We start from the raw sequence: 25,297 nt of genomic DNA, 5'->3' as shown, positions 1-25,297 counted from the left end.
GCCCCATGCCACTGCCCGAAACACCATCCTGGGCCTTGAGAAACAAATTTTGTGGCGACACGGCACCCCAGAGAGAATTGAGTCAGACAATGGGACTCATTTCCGGAATAACCTTATAGATATTTGGGCCAAAGAGCATGGCATTGAGTGGGTATATCACATCCCCTACCATGCACCAGCCTCTGGGAAAATCGAACGGTACAATGGACTGTTAAAAACTACACTGAGAGCGATGGGTGGGGGAACTTTCAAGCATTGGGATACACACTTACCAAAGGCCACCTGGTTGGTCAACACCAGAGGATCTGCCAACAGGGCTGGCCCAGCCCAGTCAGAACTGTTACATATTGTAGAGGGGGACAAAGTTCCCGTGGTGCATATGAAGAATTTGCTGGGAAAGACAGTCTGGGTAATTCCTGCTTCAGGTAAAGGCAAACCCACTCGTGGGATTGCTTTTGCTCAGGGACCTGGATATACTTGGTGGGTAATGCGGGAAGATGGGGAAGTCCGATGTATACCTCAAGGGGATTTGATTTTAGGGGAAAACAGCCAGTGAACTCAATTGTATGCTGTTGCCTGCTGTGTAATGCTTTTATAGCCCATCAACTAGATGTCTCCAGGTCACCAGCGACTGGCCCTGACTTCCCTCCAGCCATCATCCCAACAGAGAATGAACTTTGAACATCATGGACCGAATGGACTCGGCAGCATTATAGGGATTGGTCCATGCACTAAGAAAATGATTTTTCCTCTTGGTCTGTATGTATATGGATGTATATATGTGGGAGAGCGATGGTGTATTGAAAAATGTGGGATCTGAGCACGACGTGAATGGTATGGAATAAGGGGTGGATAATGTCCTGGGTTCCTGTCGTGGTTTAAACCCAGTCAGGTAACTCGTTCGCTCACTTCCCCCCCTTTCTTGCCCTCCCCCTGCTCCCGGAGGGACGGAGAGGAGAATCAAAAAGAATGCAACTCCCACGGGTTGAGATAAGAACAGTTTAGTAACTAAGGTATAACACAAATCACTACTGCTACCACCAATGATAATAATGATAAAGGAAATAACAAGGGAAGAGAATACAACACCTCACCACCAGCCGACCGATAACTCGCCCCCCAAGCCCGACCAAGCTCTGACCGATACCTCCTCCAACCCTGCAGTCCCCCAGCCCTTCCGGCTAACTCCCAGTTACATCCTGGGCATGACGTGCTGTGGTATGGAATACCTCTTTGGTCAGTTTGGGTCAGGTGTCCTGTCTCTACTTCCTCCTGGCTTCCCCTCCTCCCTGGCAGAGCATGAGGCTCACAAAGTCCTTGGCCAAACCTAAACATCACTATCAGCTCTGTTCCCAAGCTGAAAGTCAAAACACTGCACTGCACCAGCTACCAAGAAGGGGAAAAATGAGTGCTACTGCTGAACCCAGGACATTATCCACCCCTTATTCCATACCATTCACGTCATGCTCAGATCCCACATTTTCAGTACACCCATCACTCCACTCTTATCTAAGTGCATGGACTATAAAGCTATATCCCTATAAAGCTGCTGAGTCCATCTGGTCCATAATGTCAGGCTCCATCTCTTGTAACAGTCTTCCAGAGCAGGAGAGACTGTGTGCAGTGTTCACACTCGTGAATAACCTGGGCAATAGTGTCCATTGCTAAATCCACCCCTCGATCATGAGTCCATCTCTATGTGGCATCTCTGCTCTGATGGCCTGAAGTGCCATGGGCCCACCAGGCTCAAAATAATTCACTGTCCCCTTAAGCAGTTTCTGCAGCTTGTTGCTGGGGACTCCATACAGCTGCCTTCCATCTCCGACGCTTCCAAAGCACTGGAGGGGCCCAGTGGACTAGATACTTGCCCATACTGTCCCACACACCCTGCCACTCATGACTGTCCAGCCTTGGGGAAAACCTCTTGGTCCCCCTATATTGTTGTCTAACCCCAGACAAGACCCAAACCTGACTCTGCTTAACTTTTGAGATCAGACAAAATGGTTGTGGGTAGCACACAGTCTGTGTGTGTGCCAACATGCTGATCCCCATCACAATCAGCAGGCAGGTCCCAAGGATGCCCAAAGGCCATTCAAAACCTTCAGAACTCTCACACGATGCTGCTGTACTTGTCACTGGGGCTGGTGCAGCTGCTGTGCTTGCCGGCTCTGCCACCACCAGCTTCTCTTTTCCTGAGTCCAGCTCTTCCTCCTCTGCCTTGCTGGGAAATGCTGCGTGGCCTCCTGCATCCTCCTGGGGCTCGGCGGGCGGCTTCCGGGAAATGCTCTCGGCCGTCGCGGGGCTCGGCTCGGCCGCGGGGCTCGGCTCCTCCGCGGGGCTCGGCTCCTCCGCCGCCTTCTCCCGCTGCTCGGCAGCCGCTTCCTTCCTCTCCTCGACCGCCCCGACCTCCTCCACCGGCAGCCGTCCCCTCGCGGCCTCCGGCCCCGCTCCCGCCGCCGCTTGGTCCCCGGGGCCGCTCTCCCGGGCCGCTTCGGCTGCCGCCGGCTCCCGGGGCCGCTCCCCCTCAGCTCCCCGCAGCCTCACAAAGATGGAGAGTAGGGTGAGGGCCAGGACGGTGAAGAGCAGCCGGACGGCCAGGTACAAGTCCACGGCCACGTCCGTCCCGCCCTGCTGCTGGAGCCCGCCCGTATTACAAGCCATTGCCATAAAGCACAGTGAGACAAGAACCTTAGCCCAAGCCCCATACTTGATAAACACTATCACAGCAAATACCGGCTCTACGTAAGTTACAACATTCTGAAGCTGTGAGATCAAGCAAAACAACTCTGAGACCCAATAAATCAGCATTGTGACGAGTGACTATTAATCCGGTCAGATCTGTCGTTATCTCAACCCTTCGTGCCCCACGTTGGGCGCCAAAAAGAACTGTCGTGGTTTAAACCCAGTCAGGTAACTCGTTCGCTCACTTCCCCCCCTTTCTTGCCCTCCCCCTGCTCCCGGAGGGACGGAGAGGAGAATCAAAAAGAATGCAACTCCCACGGGTTGAGATAAGAACAGTTTAGTAACTAAGGTATAACACAAATCACTACTGCTACCACCAATGATAATAATGATAAAGGAAATAACAAGGGAAGAGAATACAACACCTCACCACCAGCCGACCGATAACTCGCCCCCCAAGCCCGACCAAGCTCTGACCGATACCTCCTCCAACCCTGCAGTCCCCCAGCCCTTCCGGCTAACTCCCAGTTACATCCTGGGCATGACGTGCTGTGGTATGGAATACCTCATTGGTCAGTTTGGGTCAGGTGTCCTGTCTCTACTTCCTCCTGGCTTCCCCTCCTCCCTGGCAGAGCATGAGGCTCACAAAGTCCTTGGCCAAACCTAAACATCACTATCAGCTCTGTTCCCAAGCTGAAAGTCAAAACACTGCACTGCACCAGCTACCAAGAAGGGGAAAAATGAGTGCTACTGCTGAACCCAGGACAGTTCCGCAGTAGCAGTCATGTTTTTCCTTTGTGTTAACTGGTACAGTGCTGTGTTTTGACTTCCAGTTTAAGAACAGTGTTGGTGAAGCCGATGTTCTCGGTTGTTGCTAAGTGATGTTTACCCTGACCAAGGACTCTGTGAGGCTCATGCTCTGCCAGGGAGGAGGGGAGGCTGTGAGGAAGCAGAGACGGGGCGCCTGACCCGGGCTAGCCGGGGAGGTATTCCATACCACAGCACGTCATGCCCGGGGTGAGGGGTAACTGGGAGTGACCCGGAAGGACAGGGGTTTCCGGGTGGAGCTCGTTTCTCTTGGCCGGTGGTATCGTATTCTCTTCCCTTGTTATTTTCCCTTATCATTGTTGTAGCTGATAGTAGCGGTGGTGATTTGTTGCTGGACTGTTTTTGTCTCAACCCGTAGGAGTTGCACTCTCTCGATCCTCCTCCCCGTTCCTCCGGGAGCGGGGAAGGGGAGAGCCCCGGTGCGGGGAGGCAGGGGGGGAAGACGGACACGGACCTCGATTGTTGTCAGCTCGGCACCACTCACTGGGAGTGAGTGAACAAGCTACCTGACTGGGTTTAAACCACGACACAAGGTAACTGACTTCTGTGTAGGAACTGGGAAAGAAGATGTATAAAGTCATGAGGATTAGAGGAAAATCCCATTAGTTTAGAATTTCTTACTTGATGTAGAGTATTCATGTCCTGCATGATACAAGTCTTGTATGTTGCCAGCGGTTGAGCAGCGTCCTCACACACTTCAGCAAAGCCCCCTTCACCTCCTTATTCCTCAGGCTGTAGATGAATGGGTTGAGCATTGGGGTGACCACGGTGTAAAAGACAGAGGCCACCTTATCCAGGCTCCTATGGCTAGAAGGTTGTAGGTACATGAAGAATGCTGACCCAAAGTATATGGACACAGCCCTCAAATGGGAGGCGCAGGTGTGGAAGGCTCTGGCCCTGCTCTGTGCTGAGCACATCTTCAGCAAGGTGCGCAGGATAGAGATGTAGGAGAGCAAAATGACCACGCATGTGCCCACTACGTTGATGGTGACGAAGGCAAAGATGAGCATCTCGCTGCTGTGGGTGTCAGAGCACACGAGCTTTACTACAGGAACTTTGTCACAGAAGAAGTGGTCAATGCGGTTGGGAAGGCGAATAGGTAGGATGATGCTACCAGCTGCCAGCAGATGCGTCTGGAGATGATGGTCACATAAAGCAGGGGCTGGCAGATAGCAACGTGCCGGTCGTAGGCCATCATGGCCAGGAGGTGACACTCAATAGTAGCAAAGAAAACAAAGGTGAGGTGTAAGCGGCGAGGAGAAACAGACAAGCCAACCCAATATGGGTGATAAGCAACTTCTAGTTTATTTGTGACGCAGTTCACACATATATAGGAGTGGTATTCAGCCACTCCTTCTTGGCATAACAGTATTGGTTAGCCCCCACAGCTTCCTACACATTCTCCTCCCAGGTCCGGTCCCCGGCCACCTGTGGGGGCCACCCCCTGCCTTGCTTGCACAGTCCTCCAGAACTCTATGGTTCTGCTCTTAGAGTCATTCTGCAACAATGAGGAACTGCATCATGCAGCCAGAGAAAGAAATGGTTTTGTCCTCTGATAACAGGTCTGCCAGCATCCTGGGGCAGATGACTGTGGAATAGCAGATGTCAGTGAAGGCAAAATGGGTAAGGAAGAAGTACATGGGGGTATGGCAGCTGGGAGACACCCGAACCAAGATGATAATGCCAAAGTTCCCCCAAAGTGACAATGTGAATCAATAGAAACAAGACAAAAAGAGGAGCTTGCGCATATGGGCTGTCTGTAATTCCCAACAGGATGAATTTAGTCTGCGTGTGATTTCCTCTCATGACCAGGTGTTACCTACCAAGGCAAAAGGAAGGAAAACCTCAAAATCATTGCAAACAGAAATTCACTTTTGGACCACATTTAAGTGCAATCGATCACCAGTTTAACTGCCATGTTTTGGTGGAATTAATATTTTGTATTGTACTTTTTAAACCCAAATTATATGATTTTGTTTTCATTTGAGGTATTTAGAAAGAACAGAGAGTGTGATGAAGCAAAAAATGCCATTTTTGTTCTTCTATGCTGAGAAACATAAACTATGGATTTATTCAAGAACTTGACTTTTCAGGTTTGAGTGAAGAATCAGATCTTTACTCACTTTCAGATTGGAGGCAGTTTGCGTCAGAAGACAGCTTAGAGGAACCTCATAGGAGCACACATAAACCTTGAGCAAGAGAAAGTCACATTCCCATTGAAATCGTAGCTTACGCATTAATGACCTCCAGAATTTTCCTTTGGTTTTTAGTTCTAATGCCAGTCTTAAAATCGCATTTATCAAAGTGTTATACATAATTCAAAAAGGATAAAATTCACATTGCTAAAGTCATGATTTCTTCCTTTCTGAGTTCCAGCACGCTGAGGCACTCTCAACCTATGGGCATTATGTTGCTTGCCTTAGAAAAGAGTTGGTGTTATAAGAGGCTGATTCCAAAGGCTGATTTGTTAGTGACCATATTCTGTTGACAATCTGAAATGCTGCATTTCTTTATAACAAAATAAGATTCATCCTCATTTAACTCTTGAATAAACCAGTTCATCTGGCTTTAGCTGCTGATGTAAAAGAAACACAACCTGAATCAGACATTGCTCCCTCTTCTTATAAAGAAAACCCGCATTGGTAAGGCTATTTTCTGACACAACTTTACCAAAGAGGATGAGAGAACATGAAGAAGCAAACCCACTGCCTCACTGAAGGTGAGGCTCTGCTTTGTGTTGATGTTACCTCCTGTGCCTTCCCTCTGTCACCGAGTGATGGGAGCCAAGGGTTTATCCCCAGTGCAGCAGAGAACATCCACACACAGGCATCAGCTCTGTTAAGCACCTGATGTGAAGAGAGGTGAGCTCCTGCCAGACTCCAAGAGCCCAGCTTGTGGTGCTGGGGCTGTAAATACAGTTGCCTGTGCTCTCCTGGGAGGAAGCCTCCAGGGCTGCTCATGCTTTCCCAGAGGAAAACAAAGAGAAGCAAAAAGCAAAGGGTGTGAAATCACCCCTGAAAGGCATTGTGGTGCTTGGGCATCTGAGAGTCATGGAGTGCATGAGCTGTCTTTGAGCACAGCCACACAGCAGCACCAGTGATGAGCAGCTCTTGGGATGCTTCTGACATACTTGTGGACTATGCTAAGCATTCTAACTCTCATTGCCAACAGAATGAGAGTGGGTTTAGACCCAACAGCCCAGCCAGTGCTCACTGTTCTGCTAGTCCCTCTCCACCCAGATCATACTTCTACATTGGCAACTTAGGAGATAGTCTATTCAGTGAGGGAAATTAAAGTGAGAAATTCAATATTACAGTCAAGTGTTGTTTTCTGGTCCGATTTCCTGGGGAGGGATTCCTCTTCATATTCAAAGGTGCAGCTTGAGACCTTGATTCCCACCAGCTTCTTCTCTTTGAACAGCACAAACAAATGCCATGAATCTTTTGTAACCTTTTCTCTGACTCTTTTTCAGCAAGCAAATGTAAAACTACACTGCCTCTTCCCTCCCATCCCAGCAGCTTTAATAAAGAGCTCACAGGTAAGAGTGAGGAATTTTATTGGAGCTGAGGGACAAGGTCAAAAATCTTGAAAAAAAAAATAGATATTTATCAGTGACAAAAGTTGTAACCGAGTAAAGCAGATTGGTGTTTCCTGTGAGAAGAGGCCTGGAATAATTGAGGGTAAATTCTTCCTAGAGGTGGATAACAGCAAAATGTAATGAAGTTTGAGGTTGCCGTTCCTTTGGGTTCCTTCCAATGCAGATGTGATTTGGGGGAGTCTCTTTCTCATCCAATACTGTCATTGGCTTTTGTGCAGGAACAGTGTAAGAACCTACATAAAGTCATGAGGATTAGTGGAAAATCCCATTGTTTCAGTGCCCCATAAGCTTTCTCACTTGACATGAAATCTTCATGTCGTGGATAATACAACTCTTCTGTGTTGCCAGTGGTTGAAGAACCTTCTCCTGCACTTGATCAGAGCCTCCTTCACCTCCTTATTCCTCAGGCTGTAGATAAATGGGTTAAGCATAGGGTTGACCACAGCATAGAGGATGGAGGCCACCTTATCCAGGCTCCTGTGGCTAGATGGAGGTTGTAGGTACATGAAGAATGCTGACCCATATAACAAGGCAAGAGCCATCAAATGGGAGGTGCATGTATGGAAGGCTCTGGCCCTGCTCTGTGCTGAGCACACCCTCAGCACGTTGCAAATGATAGAGATGTAGGAGAGCAAAATGATAACGCTCGTGCCCACTACGTTGATGGTGACGAAGGCAAAGATGACCATCTCACTGCTGTGTGTGTCAGAGCACACGAGCTTTAGCACAGGAACAACGTCACAGAAGAAGTGGTTAATGCGGTTGGGACCGCAGAAGGAGCCTCCAAACACGCACCATGTGCAGATGATGGCACTGAGGAAGGCGAATAGGTAGGATGATGCTACCAGCTGCCAGCAGACGCGTCTGGAGATGATGGTCACATAAAGCAGGGGCTGGCAGATAGCAACGTGCCGGTCGTAGGCCATCATGGCCAGCAGGTGACACTCAATAACAGCAAAGTGTGTAAAGCTTTGAGACTGCATCATGCAGCCAAGAAAAGAAATGGTTTTGTCCTCTGATAACAGGTCTGCCAGCATCCTGGGGGAGATGACTGTGGAATAGCAGATGTCAGTGAAGGCAAAATGGGAGAGGAAGAAGTACATGGGGGTCTGGAGGCTGGAAGACACCCGAACCAAGATGATAATGCCGAAGTTCCCCATCAAAATGACAATGTAATTCAGCAGAAACAACACGAACAGAGGGATCTGAGCACCCGGGCTGTCTGTAATTCCTGAAAGGATGAATTTAATCTGGGTTTGATTTCCTCCCATGATCTGGTGTTACCTGCTGAGGCAAAAGGAAGAGAAACATTTTTTTAAAAATGGAGATTCATTTTTGGACCGTGTTTAACTACAGTCAATCACCACTGTAAGTGCCACATTTTGGTTGAATTCATATACTGTGCTATATTTTTAACCCAAAATCGTATGGTTTTTGGTTTTCAGTTAGTGTATTTATAAGAGAACAGGAAGCACACTGAAGTAACAAATGGCATTTTTGGTTTTCTATGCTCTAACACTTAAAAACGATGGATTTATTTAGGCACTTTTGGACCATATTTTAATCCAAACAGTGACCAGTTTAATGCCACATCACTGTATATTCTACTATATTAACTAACCCAAATTATATATATTTTATGTTATTCAACTGAGGTATCTTGAAAAGAACATGGACTGCATTCAAGGCACAAATGCTATTTTCAGTGCTAGGACTCTTAAAACTATGAATTTATTCAAGCACATGTGTTTTCAGATTAAAGAAAAGAATTAGATCTTTCTTCACTTTCACTTTTCAGTATTCAGAGTTAATTTGGTCAGAAGACACCTGAAAACCTCATAGTAGCGCATGTAATTCAGGGGGAAAGAAAGTCCCAGTCCTAGTGAAATCCATCTTACACATGAATAAACTGCACACATTTTCCCTTGGCTTTTAGTTATCATTCCAGTCACCAAATCACATTTATTAAGCTATTTGAGATTATTCATAACAGATAAAATTCACATGATTTATACCTTTCTGAGCTCCAGCACACCGAAGCATCCTAAACCTATGAGCATTAAGCTGCTTGCATTAAAAAGGAGTTGATGTTACAATGTACTTATTTGTTAGTGACTATATTCTGCTGACAATCTGCAATGCTGCATTTCTTTATAAGAAAATAAGATTAATCCTCATTTAACTCTTGAATAAATTGGTGCATCTTTCTTTTGCTGCCTATGTGAAAGAAAACAACCTGCATTCACCATTGCTCCCTCTAATTATAAAGAAAAAACACACTGGTAAGGTTGATTTCTGATGCAGCTTTCCCATAGAGGATATGAGGACATGAAGAAGAAATACCACTGCTTCAATGAAGGTGAGGCTCTGCTTTGTGTTGGCATTACCTCCTGTGACTTCCTTCTGCCACCGAGTGATGGGAGCCAAGGGTTAATCCGCAACGCAGCAGAGAACATCTGTGTGCCAGCATCAGCTCTGTTAAGCACCTGATGTGAGGAGAGGTGAGTTCCTGCCAGACTCCAAGAGCCCAGCTTGTGGTGCTGGGGCTGTAAATACAGTTGCATGTGCTCTCCTGGGAGGAAGCCTCCAGGGCTGCTCATGCTTTACCAGAGGAAAACAAAGAGAAGGAAAAAGCAAAGGGTGTGAAATCACTTCTGAAAGGCATTGTGGTGCTTGGGCATCTGAGACATGATGTGGATGAGCCATTCCTGAGCGCAGCTACACAGAAGCAGTGATCAGCAGCTCACAGGATGCTTCTGACATACCTGTGGACCATACAAAGTTTTCAGTTTGACCTTGTCAACAGAATGAGAATGGGTTTAGAGACATTTCAGATCTTGCAGAGGGTCCCTAAATGCAACATGAAGTACAAGTGACTCCATCTATGGAGCTGCTGCTGCCCCTCTGCACACTTGAGTGCCCAATTTTCCATCCCCTGTGGGATTATCCACGTGTAGTGCCTGAATGTCCAACACCTGAGCTTGTGCTTTAGGGCTTCCACTGTATTCAAGGGTGAGAAATGGGCATTTGAGGCAAGGATGAATTGTCCCAGGGTGAGCTAATAGGCCTTTATCCCCCTGAGCAGACTCAGCTGGGGCTCCACTCCCACCCTCGGCCCATTTGCCCCCCATCTCTGTTTAAGCTCAGCCCAAGGTGGTTGGACTATATTTGAGTTTTTGTTTCCATTTTAGCAGGAGTTGTGCACATCTATGGAATACTTTGAGGGTGATCTGAGGTTTCTTATGGACTTTCCTAGCAATTGCTGGACCTAAACCTTACCAGGGGATTGACTTGACCTGTGTTGGCTTGGTTTTGGACCTGCCTCATAGTCCCCAACTTGCTTGATGCTGTGGAATCTTGGCTGAACTTGGCCTAGGTCTCTGTTCCTGCTGTTTCTCTTGCTCAGGTACCGTGGGATGGTCCCTGCACACCAGGGTGTTCTCCTTTGGTTCAATTTTGATAGATAAAGGAGACAAACCCCTGTGGCACTCCCCATGTTCCTGCAGAGTAGAACACATTACCCTCTGCACCCAACAGCCCAGCCACTGCTCACTCCTCTGGCAGTCCCTCTCCATCCAGACCATATCCCTGCATGGGCACAATAGGAGATAGTCTATTCAGTGAGGGAAATAGAGTGATCAATTGAACTTTATACTCGAGTGTTATTCTCCGGTCATTAGTATCACCTCCATTTTCCAAATACAATTGTAGAATGATGTTTTTGAGTAGGTGGGTAACACTGTGGTTTGGTAATGGGTTTCCAGTCTTAGTAAAAGCTCATAAAGTTGTCCAGCTTGAGGGTTTCTGTAGTTACAAGGTGCTGAGATGTCATCACTAAGAGATGCTCTTTGTCAATAACCTCACAGCAATTTCTGATTTCAGTGTATTCTGGCTCCCAGAAGACAGCCCATATCATGGGTTGAGGCAGTAATAGCTCCAGATGCCTGACTTGTGAAGTCCCTAAGACAACTTTCCAATTATATTTGAAGGGGGGGAGAAAACAAAATTAGCATGGGGTGATGTGCCCAATGAGACTGCTGGCAGCTTATGTCAACCATCTAAGCTGGAAAGCAATAAATAGTGAAGACAGGAGCCTCTGGGAGACACAGCCATACATGGACAGGCAACACCATGTAGAACTAAACAGGGAAGGAAAGGAAACTTGGAGGATTTCATGGAATGGTGAAGCACAGCCTCATAGAATCACAAAATTTCTTCTCTGAAGCTCTGGTATATAAAGCAAGCTGGAAGGTGGAAAAATACTATCAAGACAGAGATGCTTCTGTGTAATAGTCATGCAAACAGGCAAGGAAGATCTGCTTAGAGGCAATATCAAAGGAATGTAGCAGTGATTGTCACAGGAGCTTAAATTGCCTTTTCTCTTTGCAAACATCTCCTTGCTTAGTGGTAATGGTTATACTGGGACCAATATGAACATGTACAGAAGAAATGTCTAGTATCTTATGTATTTACCCCCTGTCCTGACACAATCCTTTTTGGGGATGTATTTTATCCTATTTAAGAGATCAGCATAGACAATTTCAATAGGATATGCTCTATTTGTCTGTATTGTTGCCTTTCTAGTTCCCCTCAGCAATGACAAGGTGCAGGTTCTGTCTTTGAATGATTTCCTTGGAGAAAGGAACAAGAGGTAGGCACAATAATAGCTCAGCCTGAAACAGGCGGGGTCTTCAACAGGAAACCAGAAGTGGCATCTCAGGTACTGTTTTGGGGGATGGTGGTGGAACTAGTTTTAAACTCCTCTCAAATGTCTGTGTTTGAGACACATGGTTATGTTATAAATCCTTTCTAAAAGGAAGTTTTACTTCCTGACCTTAATCTGGCAGGAAATCAGTTGCTTGAAAGTATTTGCTGTTTGCTTAAGATGTAAGTTGAATGATAGAAATTAAAGGGGAAAACACATTTTTAACAAGTCACCAGTGAAGCTGGAAGATACTGGAGAAGCAAAGATAAATTCATATGCCTGTCTCTCTCTTCTAGGTATTTATTCTTAGGAGATGAGAGCAGTTATTGAGATGCAGTTTAGCCCCAAAGTAGCCACTAACCTTGTTATTAATCAGTTGTTTTTAATGAAAACCAACATATTGCTTTTATTTCTGAGCACTTAGACTAAGGAGCAACAAATTCAGACTCTGAGCTACCTGGGGTAATGAAAAGAGTCTCTGGGACATCTTCAACCTGAAAAGCAGCATGAAAGTTAATATTTCTTTACTCTGTATTATCAGAGCCGTCAACCTGAGCTGCTCTTCCCTTAATGTGGAGAAGACTGCAGGCAGATGGAAACATAATGAAGACCACCATGATGTCCAAGGGAAAACTTGTTTTGTTGGCTTCAGACTTCCTTTGAAATCGGTGTGTGAAGATAGAAGATACATTCAAAGCTTGGTCTAAGAGCCTGAGTGGTAGATGTAGTCAGTGACTCCCTGCATGGGCAGGTGGTTGTGGACCACCTAAGCATCCTGCCAAGGTGCCTGGCTGTGTTTCATTAGAGAATGTCTTCATTATCTACAGAGTACAGGCTTAAACCCCACTAATAATTAAGCAAGGGATTAAGCCATCATAACCAAGCCCACGGAAACCACCCTGCTGCCTGGGAACTGGGAGCCTCTTGGACACTGATGGCCTGGGAAAACCAGACTACGGTGACAGAGTTTGTTTTCAAGGGGTTCACAGATTGCCTCGACTTCCAGGTTACCCTCGTTGTGCTTTTCCTGCTCATCTATGTCACCACTGTGATAGGAAACCTTGGCATCATTGCTGCAGTCTGGCTCGATTCCCAGCTTCAGAGCCCCATGTACTTCTTCCTCAGCCACTTGTCCTTCTTGGATCTGTGCTACTCCTCTGTGGTGACACCCAAAATGCTGCTGAACCTCTTGTCTGAAAGGAAGACTATTTCTTTTGCTGGCTGCTTCCTACAGCTCTATTTCGATGCTGTTTTGCAATCACAGAGTGCTGCCTCCTGGCTGGGATGGCGTATGACAGCTATGTTGCCATCTGCAACCCCTTGCGTTAACCCATCCTCATGTCCAAGAAGGTCTGTGTTTCCCTCTTAGCTGGGTCCTATGCAGTTGGGCTTTTTAATTCAGCCGTCTTCACAGGCTTTGCATTGAGGGTGTCCTTCTGTGGCCCCAGTGTCATTGACCACTACTTCTGCGATGGGCCACCACTCTCAAAGTTGGCTTGCTCTGATACTTCCCTCAACCAAGTGTTGCTGTTTGCTTTTGGGGGCTTCAATGAGATCACCACAATATCAGTCATCCTCATCTCCTATGGCCACATCCTCTTCACCGTCATGAGGACAGGCTCTGTGCTGGGCAAAGCTTTTGGTACCTGTGCATCCCACCTAGTGGCTGTCACCATCTTCTATGGGACCCTTATCTTCACGTACCTACGGCCCAGCTCCAGCTACAACGTGGGCAGGGACAAAATAGTTTCTGTCTTTTACACCACGGTGACCCCAATGTTGAACCCTTTCATCTACAGCCTGAGGAACAAGGAGGTAAAGAGTGCTCTGAAGAGAACAGTGGGGAGAACGATTATTTCCCTGCCAAAGTAGTAAATGGTTTGACACTTAGTGATGGGAGTGGGGTTGGTGTTTTTGAGTCTTTTTGAGGTTGGAGAGAAGCTGTGATGATACTTCTATATATTATTGTCCATTTTGTAGACCAGCTTTATCGATGTGGGAGTAATTTGCTATACATTTGCCTCTTGATTGTGTATTTCATAACAGGAGAAACACATACTCACTGAAGAGCCACCAAAGGTTGATTTGTGATGAAACATGCTAAAATGTCCAACTTGTTCCCGAATATTTGAAGGCAAGAATGTGTTGGATTTTCCTATGTACCTGCCATTGCTTAAGCAACCCCAAATCGCTTCTTTCTTGAAGGGAAATATGATGACAAGGCTCAGTCCTGTTAAAATAACCCATTTATGAGATTTCTGCTGAGGACTTGGACTATTTTCTCAGCTGTCTTTTCAAGAGCCCACTTGTGGTGTCTTACAGCTGGGACATCATTCACCAGTATGGTGGACGCTCTACCAAGTGCTGTACCTCTTCCAGCCATGAGATGTGATCTATGGACTTAAGGTGAATTTCAGTGCTTCCAGGTAATCCCCATGACAGATGGGAGCATGCAGAAGAACACACAGAGCAGACCAAGGGGGCTTGGAGGAGAGAGGAGGAAGAAAAGTTCCCTAAAGCTGCAGGAAACAGGGAAGCTGGAGAGGAGCTTCTCGGAATTTTCTTCCCTGATCAACCACCCATCAAAGAATGTTCAAAGGTATTTGAAGATTTCCCTGCTGCGCTTTAATCCTTCAAAGTGCTTTTTCTATGACAAGGGGTCACGGGTTAAAACTGAAACAGGGGAAGTTTAAATTGGATCTAAGGAGGAAATTCTTTCCTGTTAGGGTGGTGAGGCACTGGAATAAATTGCCCAGGGAGGCTGTGAATGCTCCATCCCTGGCAGTGTTCAAGACCAGGTTGGATGAGGCCTCGGGTGGTATGGTTTAGCGTAAGATGTCCCTGCCCACAGCAGGGGGGTTGGAACTAGATGATCTTCAGGTCCTTTCCAACCCTAACTATTCTATGATTCTATGACTCTATGACTCTATGATACTAAGACTCCTCTATCACTTCTCTATGACTCCTGTACGACTCCTCTAGGACTTCTCTATGATCTCTCAAAGGTGGCCAGAAGTGATCAAGATTGCTGGAAGAAGTAAACGACCCTCAGAGACCACCACCACAATTCTGTACGCGTGAGGGGAACTCTCTGGAAAATGATGCAATCCATATGTAGCCTTATGAATATGTATGTATGCCCAGGGACTATGAAAGGACGGCTTGTGTGGCAATTGAGAGACACGTTAGGAGGAGCTATCCCCTGTGTCTCCCGGCGCCGCAAGAAAGAATACCTGCTTGTCAGCTTGAAAACTTTGTTGGTGAGTTTGTTCCTGGAGTTTTCTCTGAGATCACCTTGCACACGCAGAGCCGTGCACTGCAGCAGCAGCGTCTCTCTGGCCTCCTGCTGCCACTGTCAGAGGCTAGAGGCACCTCAGCCCTGAGGTGGTGTCGACCTGGTCTGCCCTCACCTGGGGGCCCAGCGCCCAACATTTCTGACTCATGGTGGCACTGCTGGCTCTGCGGGTACTGTGGCAGGAGAAGGGCCCTGGCTGATGCTGCTGCTTGTGGTGTCGTGGTGGCTGCGGAGGTGACAGCCCGGGAGCAGGCACCTGCATCTCCTGGTGCCTGGGATGTCCCTGGTGGCTCCTCAACTGTTGGAGCTGGCTCTGCTGACACAAGCGCTTCACGCTCCTCTTTGTCCACCCACCCAGGGTGCAATGGCTTCCTTTGGGGATAGCAGCGTTGAGGGAGACCGTGCCAAGAGCCGTGCTGAAGCTGAGGGAAACCACATCCACTCTTTGCCTCCTCACGCACAACTGCAGGCTCTCAGCTTGGCCAGGCAGCAGTTACCCTTCGGACGGCTTTTAGGTGCCCAGAGATGTCACCCAAGAGGACTCTGATGCTGGCACACGCCTCACCAAAGGCAGCTTGTACAGCCTGGGCTCCCCTGGGTTGCCCTTGGTACCTTTATCAAAGGTAACTGCAACATGTCCTTGCCCTCTCTCCCAAGAGACCTCTGCCAATCCAATGGCCTTTCACAAGGGGGATGCCAAAGGAATGCCGATCTTCCCCTGTAACTGCACTGCCACTGTCCTGCCTGTTACACCGTGTCCTTCATTCCTCCCATCTTTTGTAGATTTTCCTTTCAAGTAACCCTTTCAAATAACTTCTATCAGATGCCCTTTGTAATCTTCCTGCACTCGGAAACCTCCCCAGTTCCCTGGAAGACAATCTGGAAGACTTGACAAAAACTACACAGTGAGACACGGCTCATCAGGGTTTAATGAGTCCCATGGTGTATTTGGGCTGAGTCCGTGAACCTCAGGTGCTGAGAGGAGAATGAGTAAACCTCTCAAGAAGTCCAATTCAGAAACAAAGCCCCAAGTCCCTTCAGCATTAATGGGCCCCACTGAGGGCTGATGCTGACAAAGCCTCCCCAGGGACTCGTTAAAGGAAGTAACTGGAAGCTGTGATTACAGGAGACAAAGGCAAAGTGCAGGTGTCTGATGGTGGGAAAACCCTTGGTTTGTTTGATGATGCAGAAAGGCCAAGCCCTGACCACAGCCCTTGGAGAAGCAGAGCCTGAAATCCTGAGAATGAAAGTTCTCCTCATAGGCCTTGATGAAAGAGGCAACTGCCATAGCCCAGGGCACAGAGGCCTTTTGTTCTTTTGGGCTTTCAGCCATGCCACAACCCTGTCATCTCTGCTGCAGGCTGTCCTACACTGGCCCATGCCCGCACCTCTTTCCCTTTAGGCTGTTGACACCCATCTTGCTTTCCCACCTGGCATTTCTGTACCTTCAGTCCCATCTCTGCACCCATTGCTGTCTGTTCCTTGAAACACAAAGCCATGGGCTGAGCCAGACTCCCTCTGGGTGACCTCTTGCACCACAAGTCCACCTTTTGAGAGACATTTCTTTCCTAACTTTGAGTCTGAACCTTCGAAACTGCACTTTGCAGAGGTTTCCTTCTCTTCCCGATAGCAAGAAATACCACATCATCTCTGAAGCCGCATTTCAAGTAGTTGCAGGCTGCTACTCTAGTGTCAATTCAAGAGATGCATTGAATATCCCTCAGCAAGCGGATCTAAAGGGGAGGGCGCATTCAGGCGGCTCTCTTGGGGTCTGGCACTGGAGGTGGCTGCTGGCCATGCTCTGCTGCACGCAGTCCTCTGCTTCTGGTCATGAGAGCTCTGTGATCTGCCCTTTGAAACCGTGCTGCCCTGCTCTCTGCACAGGACGGATGTTTGTGGGGGTTCTTAAGATCAGTTTGTGTGTGAAGGCATCTTACAGGCAGTGCAAGTTTGAGCACAGAAGAAATGGGAAAGGACTGATGGATGCTGCAGCTCCCCTGGCTCTGCACTAAGCTTCAAAGAGCCGATAACTTCTCCCTGTTTCAATACTCTTCTGATTTTCTTTCAAAGAAATAATGTTTTATACCCCCCAAAACAACCTCAGCAATGGTATGCCAGTAAATAAATAACACAGACAAAATGACTCTAAGGCCATGCTGAGCTCCAGTTGTGCAGCCCACATGCATCTGAATCATGAGTACATGTAGAAAACTTTACAATCAAGTTGGATTTCATCTGACATACATTGTGAAAATCAGAGCTGGAGAAATCATTGCTTCAGAGCAAAGCTGAGTCCCATCCAATCCAGCCTTGAACACTGCCAGGGATGAGGCAGCCACAGCTTCTCTGGGCACCCTGTGCCAGTGTCCCACCACCCTCAAAGGGAACAACTCCCCCCTAAAGTCAAGCTAAATCTCCCTTTTTTTCAGCTTAAAACCATTCCCCCTTCTCCTGTCATGGCAATAACTTGTAATACGGGGAGGCTCCAGCAGCAGGGCAGGACGGACATGGCCGTGGACTTGTACCTGTACGCTGCTCTTCCCTGTCCTGGCCCTAGTCCTCGAATCCATCTTCGAGAGGCTGCGGGGAGCCGAGGGGGAGAGGCCCCGGGAGCCAGCAGCTGCCGAACTGGCCCGGGAAAGCGGCCCCGGGACCAAGTGGTGGGGGGAGCGGGGCTGGAGGCCGGCAGGCAGCGGCTGCTGGTGGGGGACGTCAGGGCTGTTGAGGGGCAGAAGGAGGTGGCTGCAGAGCAGCGGGAGAAGGCGGTGGAGGAGCTGAGACCCGTGACTGAGCCCAGCCCCACAACGGCTGAGAGCATTCCCTGGAAACTGCCAGGCAAGCCCCAGGAGGATGCAGGGGATCACGCAGCATTTCACAGCAAGGCAGATGAGGAAGATCTGGACTCAGGAAAAAAGAAGCTGGTGGTGGGAGTGCCGGCAAGCACAGCAGCTACCCCAGTCCCAGTGACAAGTACAGCAGCATCCTGTGAGAGGTCTGAAGGTTTTGAATGGCGTTTGGGTACCCTTGGGACCTGCCTGCTGATTGTGGTGGGTATCAGCGTGTTGGCACACACAGACTGTGTTTTACCCACCACCATTTTGTCTGATCTCAAAAGTTAAGCAGAGTCGGGTTTGGGTCTTGTCTACGGTTAGACGACGATATAGGAGCACCAAGAGATTTTCCCCAAGGCTGTACAGTCATTAGTGGCAGGGTGTGTGGGACAGTATGGGCAAGTATCTAGTCCACTGGGCCCCTCCAGTGCTTTGGAAGCATCAGAGATGGAAGGCAGCTGTATGGAGTCCCCAGCAACAAGGGGCAGAAACTGCTGAAGGGGACAGTGAATTATTTTGTGCCTGGTGGGCCCATGGCACTTCAGGCCATCAGGGCAGAGATGCAACATAGAGATGGACTCATGATGGAGGGGTGGACTTAGCAATGGATGCTATTGACCAGGTGATTCATGTGTGTGAACACTGCACACAGCCTCTCCTGTTCTGAAAGACTGTTATAAGAGATGAAACCCGGTATCATGGACCGGATGGACTCAGCAGCTTTATAGGGATTGGTCCATGCTCTAAGAAATGATCTCTTTCTCACTGTCTGTGTGTATACATGGATGTATATATGTAAGAGCAATGGCATATTGAAAATGTAGGATCTGAGCATGATGTGAATGGTATGCAATAAGGGCTGGATACTGGTTTAGCAGTAGCAGTCATATTTCTCCTTCTTAGTAGCTGGTTCAGCGTTGTGTTTTGACTTTCGGCCTGGGAACAGAGCTGATAACACCAATGTTTTTAGTTTTTGCAAAGTCATGTTTCCTCTGACCAAGGACTTTGTGAGCCTCATGCTCTGCCAGGGAGGAGGGGAAGCCAGGAGGAAGCAGAGACAGGACACCTGACCCAAACTGACCAAAGAGGTATTCTATAACACCGCACGTCATTCCCAGGATGTAACTGAGAGTTACCTGGAAGGGCTAGGACTCCAGGTTAGAGGAGGTATTGGTCGGTGCTTGGTGAGGCTGCGCGGCGAGTTATCAGTCTGCTGGTGCTGAGGTGCTATATTCTCTTCCCTTGTTATTTCCTTTATCATTATTATTCTTGGTGGTAGCAGTAGTGATTTGTGTTATACCTTAGTTACTAAACTGTTCTTATCGCAACCTATGGGAGTTGCACTCTTTTCGATTCCCCTCTCCGTCCCTCTGGGAGTAGGGGGAGGGCAAGAAGGGGGGGAGTGAGTGAACGAGCTGCCTGACTAGTTTTAAACCACGACACTTGCCTTGCCTAGCCTTGCCTGACTTGGCCTGGCCTGGCCTTGCCTTGACGTGCCTTCTTTCTATTGCCTTGCCTTGTAATGCCTCTCCTTGTATTGCCTTGCTGTGCATTGCCTGGACTTGCCTGGTCTTGCCTGGCTTGGCCTTGCCTGGCATTTCCTTGTCTGGCCTTGTCTTGCCTTGCCTGGCCTTGCCTGGCATTGCCTTGCCTTGCCTGGCCTTGCCTTGCCTTGCTTTTCCTTGCCTGGCATTTCCTTGCCTTGCCTGTCCTAGACTGGCCTAGCTTGGCCTTGCCTGGACTTACCTGTCCTTGCCTTGTGTTGCCTGGTCTTCCCTTGCATTGACTTATCTTGCCTGGCCTTTCCTGGCATGCCTTGGCCTGGCCTTGCTTTGCCTTGCATTGAATTGCCTTTCCATACGTTGCATTGCCTTGACTGTCCTGGCCTAGCCTGGTCTTGCCCTGCTTGACGTGGCCTGTCAGGCCTTGCAGGGCTTGCCTTGCCTTCCCTTGCCTTGCCGTTCCGGGGCTGACCTAGCCTTGCCTTCCCTTGACTTGCCTTGCCTTTCCTGGGCTGGCCTAGCCTTGCCTTCTCTTGCCTTCCCTTGCCTTACCATGCCTTGCCTTGCCTGGCATTGCCTTGCCTTGCCTTGCCTGGCATTCCCTTGCCTTGCCTTGCCCTGCCCTGAATTGCCTTGCCTTGTCTTGATCTGACTTGAACTTCCTTGCCCTGCCTTACCCTGGCTTGCCGTGCCTTGACTTGCCTTGCCTTTTATTGCCTTGCCTTGCCTTTCCTGGCATTGCCTTGACTTACCTCGCCTTGCCTTGATCTGTCTTGAACTTCCTTGCCCTTCCTTGCCCTACCTCTCCGTGCCCTGCCTTACCCTGCCCTGCCCTGCTCTTCCTGGCCTTGCCTTACCTTGCCTTGCCTTGCCATAGCTTGTTTTGCCCTGCCTTGCCTTGCCTTGCCTCGCCTCACCTTGCCTTGCCTTGCCTTGCGCATCCTGGCCCTGACTTGCCTTGCCTTTGCAGGGCACTGCACGTACAGCTGAAAATTCCCTGACTGTTCCTTGGTCCATGGTTGAGTTGCTTTGGAGATAAATCTGACTTTACAGCTCTAACACCAAAAGGAACTTTTCCCCTTCACGTGCAGCAGACACACAGATCTCTTGCTGTGCCATGTGCACTTGAAAGTTACTGAGGAAAGTATCCATGGGCTGGGAAAGCAAACAGCGCAGGAGGGAATTTTTAGTTAGTTGTTGATCTTCCTGGTAAATCCTGTAGGGCTCTAGCATCTTGTCAATACTGTTATGCCAAGAAGGAGTGGCTGAATACCACTCCTATATATGTGTGAACTGTGTCACAAATAAAGTAGAAGTTGCTTATCACCCATATTGGGTTGGCCTGTCTGCTTCTCCTCGCCGCTTACAAATGGCACCCGAACAGGGACGCGGATTACAGGGCCCTGGTCGCTGGGGACCCGGATTACAGGGCCCCGACTAGCGGGGACACGGGATACAGGGCCCCGACTAGCGGGGACCCGGGATACAGGGCCCCGGTCGACGGGGACCCGGATAAAGGGCCCCGGCCGACGGGGACCCGGGATACAGGGCCCCAACTAGCGGGGACCCGGGATACAGGGCCCCGGTTTAACGGGGACCCGGATACAGGGCCCCGGCCGACGGGGACCCGGGATACAGGGCCCCGACTAGCGGGGACCCGGGACACAGGGCCCCGGTCGACGGGGACCCGGAACGGCGAGTGAGCGGCGCCGGCGGCAGCGGCCGGGAAGCGCGGGCAATGCTGCTGCGGTGGCGTGACGGACCCGGGTGCTGCGACAAACCGAAAAAGTCCGCCGCTGGGGTGAACCAGACACTGCTGCGTCGGGAGGCCGATCCGGAGACCGAGGTTACAGGACGACCCAGAAGAAGACGATCCGGAAAAGGCTGGCCATGAAAATGGACCGAGAGGTAGCCCTGGACTTATTACAGTGCTTTTTATAAAAGCGGGGAACTGAGCCCTGAACTTTTTACAGTGCTTTTTATAAAAGCGGGGAATTGAGCCTGAGACTCTAAAGCAGCTAGCAGGTCTAGTGGCTGTAGGGAAGGCTAAGAGATTTTTTTTTCAGATCCTAATACAATATTTGAGAAGAGTGAGTGGCAAAAGTTTGGTGATGAGCTATTTGACTCTGTGCTTAATGATTATAAAAAGGCAAACTCGGTAAACCACGGAGGGAAGTAATGAACTGTATAAAAAGATACAAGGCAGAAAAGAAAACTGCCGCGGAAGCAACGGAGAAACTAGGAACAGACGTCCCCGGTCAGTTGAAACCGGGGGAAGATTACAACTCGTTCCCCCCAACTCGCGGGAGCACAGGGTTTCCCACCCCCCACCCCCCCTTCCTTTTCTCCCCCTCCTTCATCAGAAGGTGCCACGGAGGAGGTGTAACCCCCTGCTCCCCCACCACCCCAGTTCCGAAAGTAGGGACTTTGAAAAGGACAGAGAAAGTATATTAGAAGGTATACGCATGATAAAAGTCGAGGAATCCGAAAGAAAGAGGGCAGTGCCTTGGCGCCGGATCGATTGCGGCGCCACTGTGAAGCACGCAGTAGAAAATAGGGATCATGCACTAGCGGGAGATTTAAAGGGACTGCGAGCCTCTCCAACCCACTACGCCCTAAAGTGAAAAAACTTTTAACTCAGTCACGGAGGAGCCAGGTCTGCAGATGGCTACATACCGAACGAGAGACATCTGATAAGAAAGACACAGCTGCGAGCAACGGAGACCCCGAGTTCGGCGCAGGATCAGCCCCTGAGTCCCCTGAATCCGAGCCAGATTTATATCCTCTGCTTCCAGACCCTGACTCTTCGTCTCCCGGGTCGGTCTGCTCAGACTTGCTGGCCCTGGAGACGCTCAGTTGTAACAATGGGTAACCAAAGATGTGATCATTACTGGGGAATTTTCTGCAATGGGCATTTCTGCGTATCCTGTGTTTACTACACAGCAGGGGGCTAAAGAGTGGGAAGCTCTTGATCTCAAAAAGAGTTAAGGAGGCCTGACAAACAGTGACCACGTATGCGTTAAAATCCTCTTATACTCAAGCTGTATATGATTTTTTCTTGCAATTGACAGGGGAGCCCATACAGTTTCTCTGTGATACTCATGTACTAGAAGTTGATAAATATAAGTATGTCCAGGTTTCTATCAACCCTTGGAGACCTCTGTAGATACTGCTGGCCACTTCTTCCAGCACAGGCTGGCCACCTGTGTCGGAATGAGTGTGCATTTTGGTCAGTATAAAAGCCCAAGCCTCATACGATGTGGGGGAGGCAGAGCCTCTGTGGGGAAGCCCGCTAAGGTTGAGCCTGCCACCTCGCACTGCAATGATGCTTCTCGGAGCTGGTTTGCTATTAGTCTCCACAGGGTCCTTGTGCCACGGTCTGTACGTGGGACTGTAGTGGGAGTAATGATGGCTTTTACAGGGACTCAAAAAAAAAAAAAAAAAAAAAAAAGAAGGGGGGAGAGAGAGTAATGATGTTACATTTAACTTTAACCTGTCTACTTCTCAAGAACTGATAACCTGGGGGAGGGGGTATATTTGTGCCCTCCTGCCTACAGGTCCATGGCGACTGTCTGCAAAGTTTGTGAAGCCCTGCCATGAGCTGGACAGACGAATGGAAAAACCTGATGCCTCAGCTACAGGAGCTGACTGTGATTACCCCAAGCAGAATGAGATAGAGGAAGAGAAAGAACAAATAACTGCAAAACATCACTTGGGGACAACTGAAAAGTAACATCCTGAATATGTGTGCTTGTAAAGTAGCTATATTAGAGGTTGTGATTTTGTGTATAAAACCACCTGTATTTACTAGCTAGTTGCTAATAAGAAACTGCACCTTGTATTGTATAGATTTGTCACTTGTAAAAGAGATGTTAGAGTATGGAAATTTGCAGTAGCTGCTAGAAAATGCTAAGGCAAAAGCTAGAAAAATTTTAATACAATGGTAGTGTTATAAAGCAGGTGATGGAACAAATTAAGGGGGGGGGAGAATTCCACTGGTAAGAAATTTCTTTGGCTAGTCCTTCACTGCCATCAGCATCTTCAACATGCTGCTGCACCCTGTAATAGTTACTCTGCTAATGTAAATGTGTGTGTGCCTTGCTGTAGTAGCGACTTGTTACTGGATAAAACAAAAGGGGGGAGATGTGGAGACAGTGGTCTCACAGGAGAATGCATAATTGGTACATAAACTTTGAATAGTCCTGAAAGATACAGCAAGGCCATGAGAGGCCTGAAGAAGCTTAAGCAAGCAAGATAAGAGGCTGGAATTCACCAAGTTAATGAGAACTGTGGACTGTTGGCAAGCTTTCAAGGTTGAATTCTCACACCTGTGTGTAACCAATTATATGTTAGTCACTAAGGGTCTTCAAAACATGTATCCAATCATAATATGCCAAATCACTGTAAGTGCTTCAGCCGGGGCCTTGGCTCAACTAAGCAGACTGGGTTGCTGAGTTGCTAAGCAGACAATTCTACATCGAAGGCAATTTCTAATTTTTTTTAATGTTGACTCTCTAAGACATGCAACACTGCAGAACCTTTTGTTGTTGGAACAGGGACATGGATGTGAAGAGTTTGATGGAATGTGTTGTATGAGTCTCTCTGATTATGCTAATTCGATGCACGCACAGCTGAGAACCCTGGCTCAGCTTACCCAGCAATAGTAAATGAGCAATATCCTAAGAATAACTAGATGGTTGTCTTCACAGGGCATTACAGGTTGAGTCAAACACTGTTGTTTGAAGTATTGCACGTATGTATCATTGTTAGGTTAATCATCGTAGCTATTAGACTTGTTTATAGTTGTGTGATAAAACAGGTGAACAGAATAACCCATAATGCCTTGCTTGCACAAAGAAAAACGGGGGAATTGTTGCAGAATGACTCTAAGAGCAGAACCATAGAGTTCTGGAGGACTGTGCAAGCAAGGCAGGGGGTGGCCCCCACAGGTGGCCAGAGACCGGACCTGGGAGGAGAATGTGGAGGAAGCTGTGGGGGCTAACCAATACTGTTATGCCAAGAAGGAGTGGCTGAATACCACTCCTATATATGTGTGAACTGCGTCACAAATAAACTAGAAGTTGCTTATCACCCATATTGGGTTGGCCTGTCTGCTTCTCCTCGCCGCTTACAAGAGGTCACTTTGGTAAACCAGATGACACCCAACAGCCACTTTGTGGCACATCAGCTGACTAGGAAAGGAGAACATTTGTGCGTAGCTCATTCACGTATTTCAGAAGCCTTTCAGGGTATTGGGAAGTCAAAGTACATTTATCTCTGCTTTATACAACGGCACTGGGCAGTCAGAAACCATTCATTATCTCTGCCTGTCAGAAAGATATTGCAAACCCACACATCACTGAGGTTGTGCAATCTTATGGCCTGTGCCGTGCAGCAATGAAGTTGATCTTCAGTATTTAAAGCAAGCAAATACTCTTGTAGAGATCCAAGCTCCTGCAACAAAGCCGTCAATGAACACCAACACTTCTAGTAAAGATATCATCCTACTCATTATCATTAAAATGCTGATCATTACAGTAGTCCCCATGAACCAAAGGTATCTGAACTACACGTAAGACTCTCCCTGACTAGAACACAGTTTGTGAACACAGAAATCAATTTGTTACAGACTGTTCCTACATAATGTGCAAAACCAGCTCAAGGAAAAGCACATTTAAATACCTTTAAATTAATTATTAAAGCAGCATTCCTCTCAGAATAAAGAGTGGCTTTAGGGCTCGCTGCCTGAAGTGCATAAGGAGGAGTCATGACTATTATATAAGGCTCCACAATGGATATGGCAACAGCATGGCCCCTCTATTAGAATTTGCTGCCAGACTCCACAAGAGAAAGTTT

At 48.3% G+C, this 25,297-nt stretch overlaps 2 protein-coding genes and 1 pseudogene across 2 annotated transcripts; 1 reads left to right on the top strand and 2 right to left on the bottom strand.

Annotated features, from left to right (window-relative positions):
• Positions 1-4,145: 4,145 nt before the first annotated feature.
• LOC134157353 (olfactory receptor 5AP2-like) lies at positions 4,146-5,325 on the bottom strand (annotated as a pseudogene).
• A 2,094-nt stretch (positions 5,326-7,419) lies between these two features.
• On the bottom strand, positions 7,420-8,379 carry LOC134157352 (olfactory receptor 8U3-like). The gene has a single exon (XM_062606202.1). It carries the CDS (start codon positions 8,377-8,379, stop codon positions 7,420-7,422), a length of 960 nt encoding a protein of 319 aa, XP_062462186.1.
• A 4,368-nt stretch (positions 8,380-12,747) lies between these two features.
• LOC134157354 (olfactory receptor 5F1-like) lies at positions 12,748-14,051 on the top strand. Its single transcript, XM_062606203.1, is given in 2 exon segments — positions 12,748-13,068; positions 13,071-14,051. Coding segments are annotated over 2 exon segments (936 nt in total). The 3' UTR covers positions 13,686-14,051.
• Positions 14,052-25,297: the final 11,246 nt, after the last annotated feature.

The sequence above is a fragment of the Pezoporus occidentalis genome, unplaced genomic scaffold (assembly GCF_034315485.1).
Source record: "Pezoporus occidentalis ecotype Australia unplaced genomic scaffold, CSIRO_AGI_Poc_V1 ctg944, whole genome shotgun sequence".
Classification (NCBI taxonomy): domain Eukaryota; kingdom Metazoa; phylum Chordata; class Aves; order Psittaciformes; family Psittacidae; genus Pezoporus; species Pezoporus occidentalis.
This window is presented reverse-complemented; position numbering and strand designations above follow the sequence as displayed.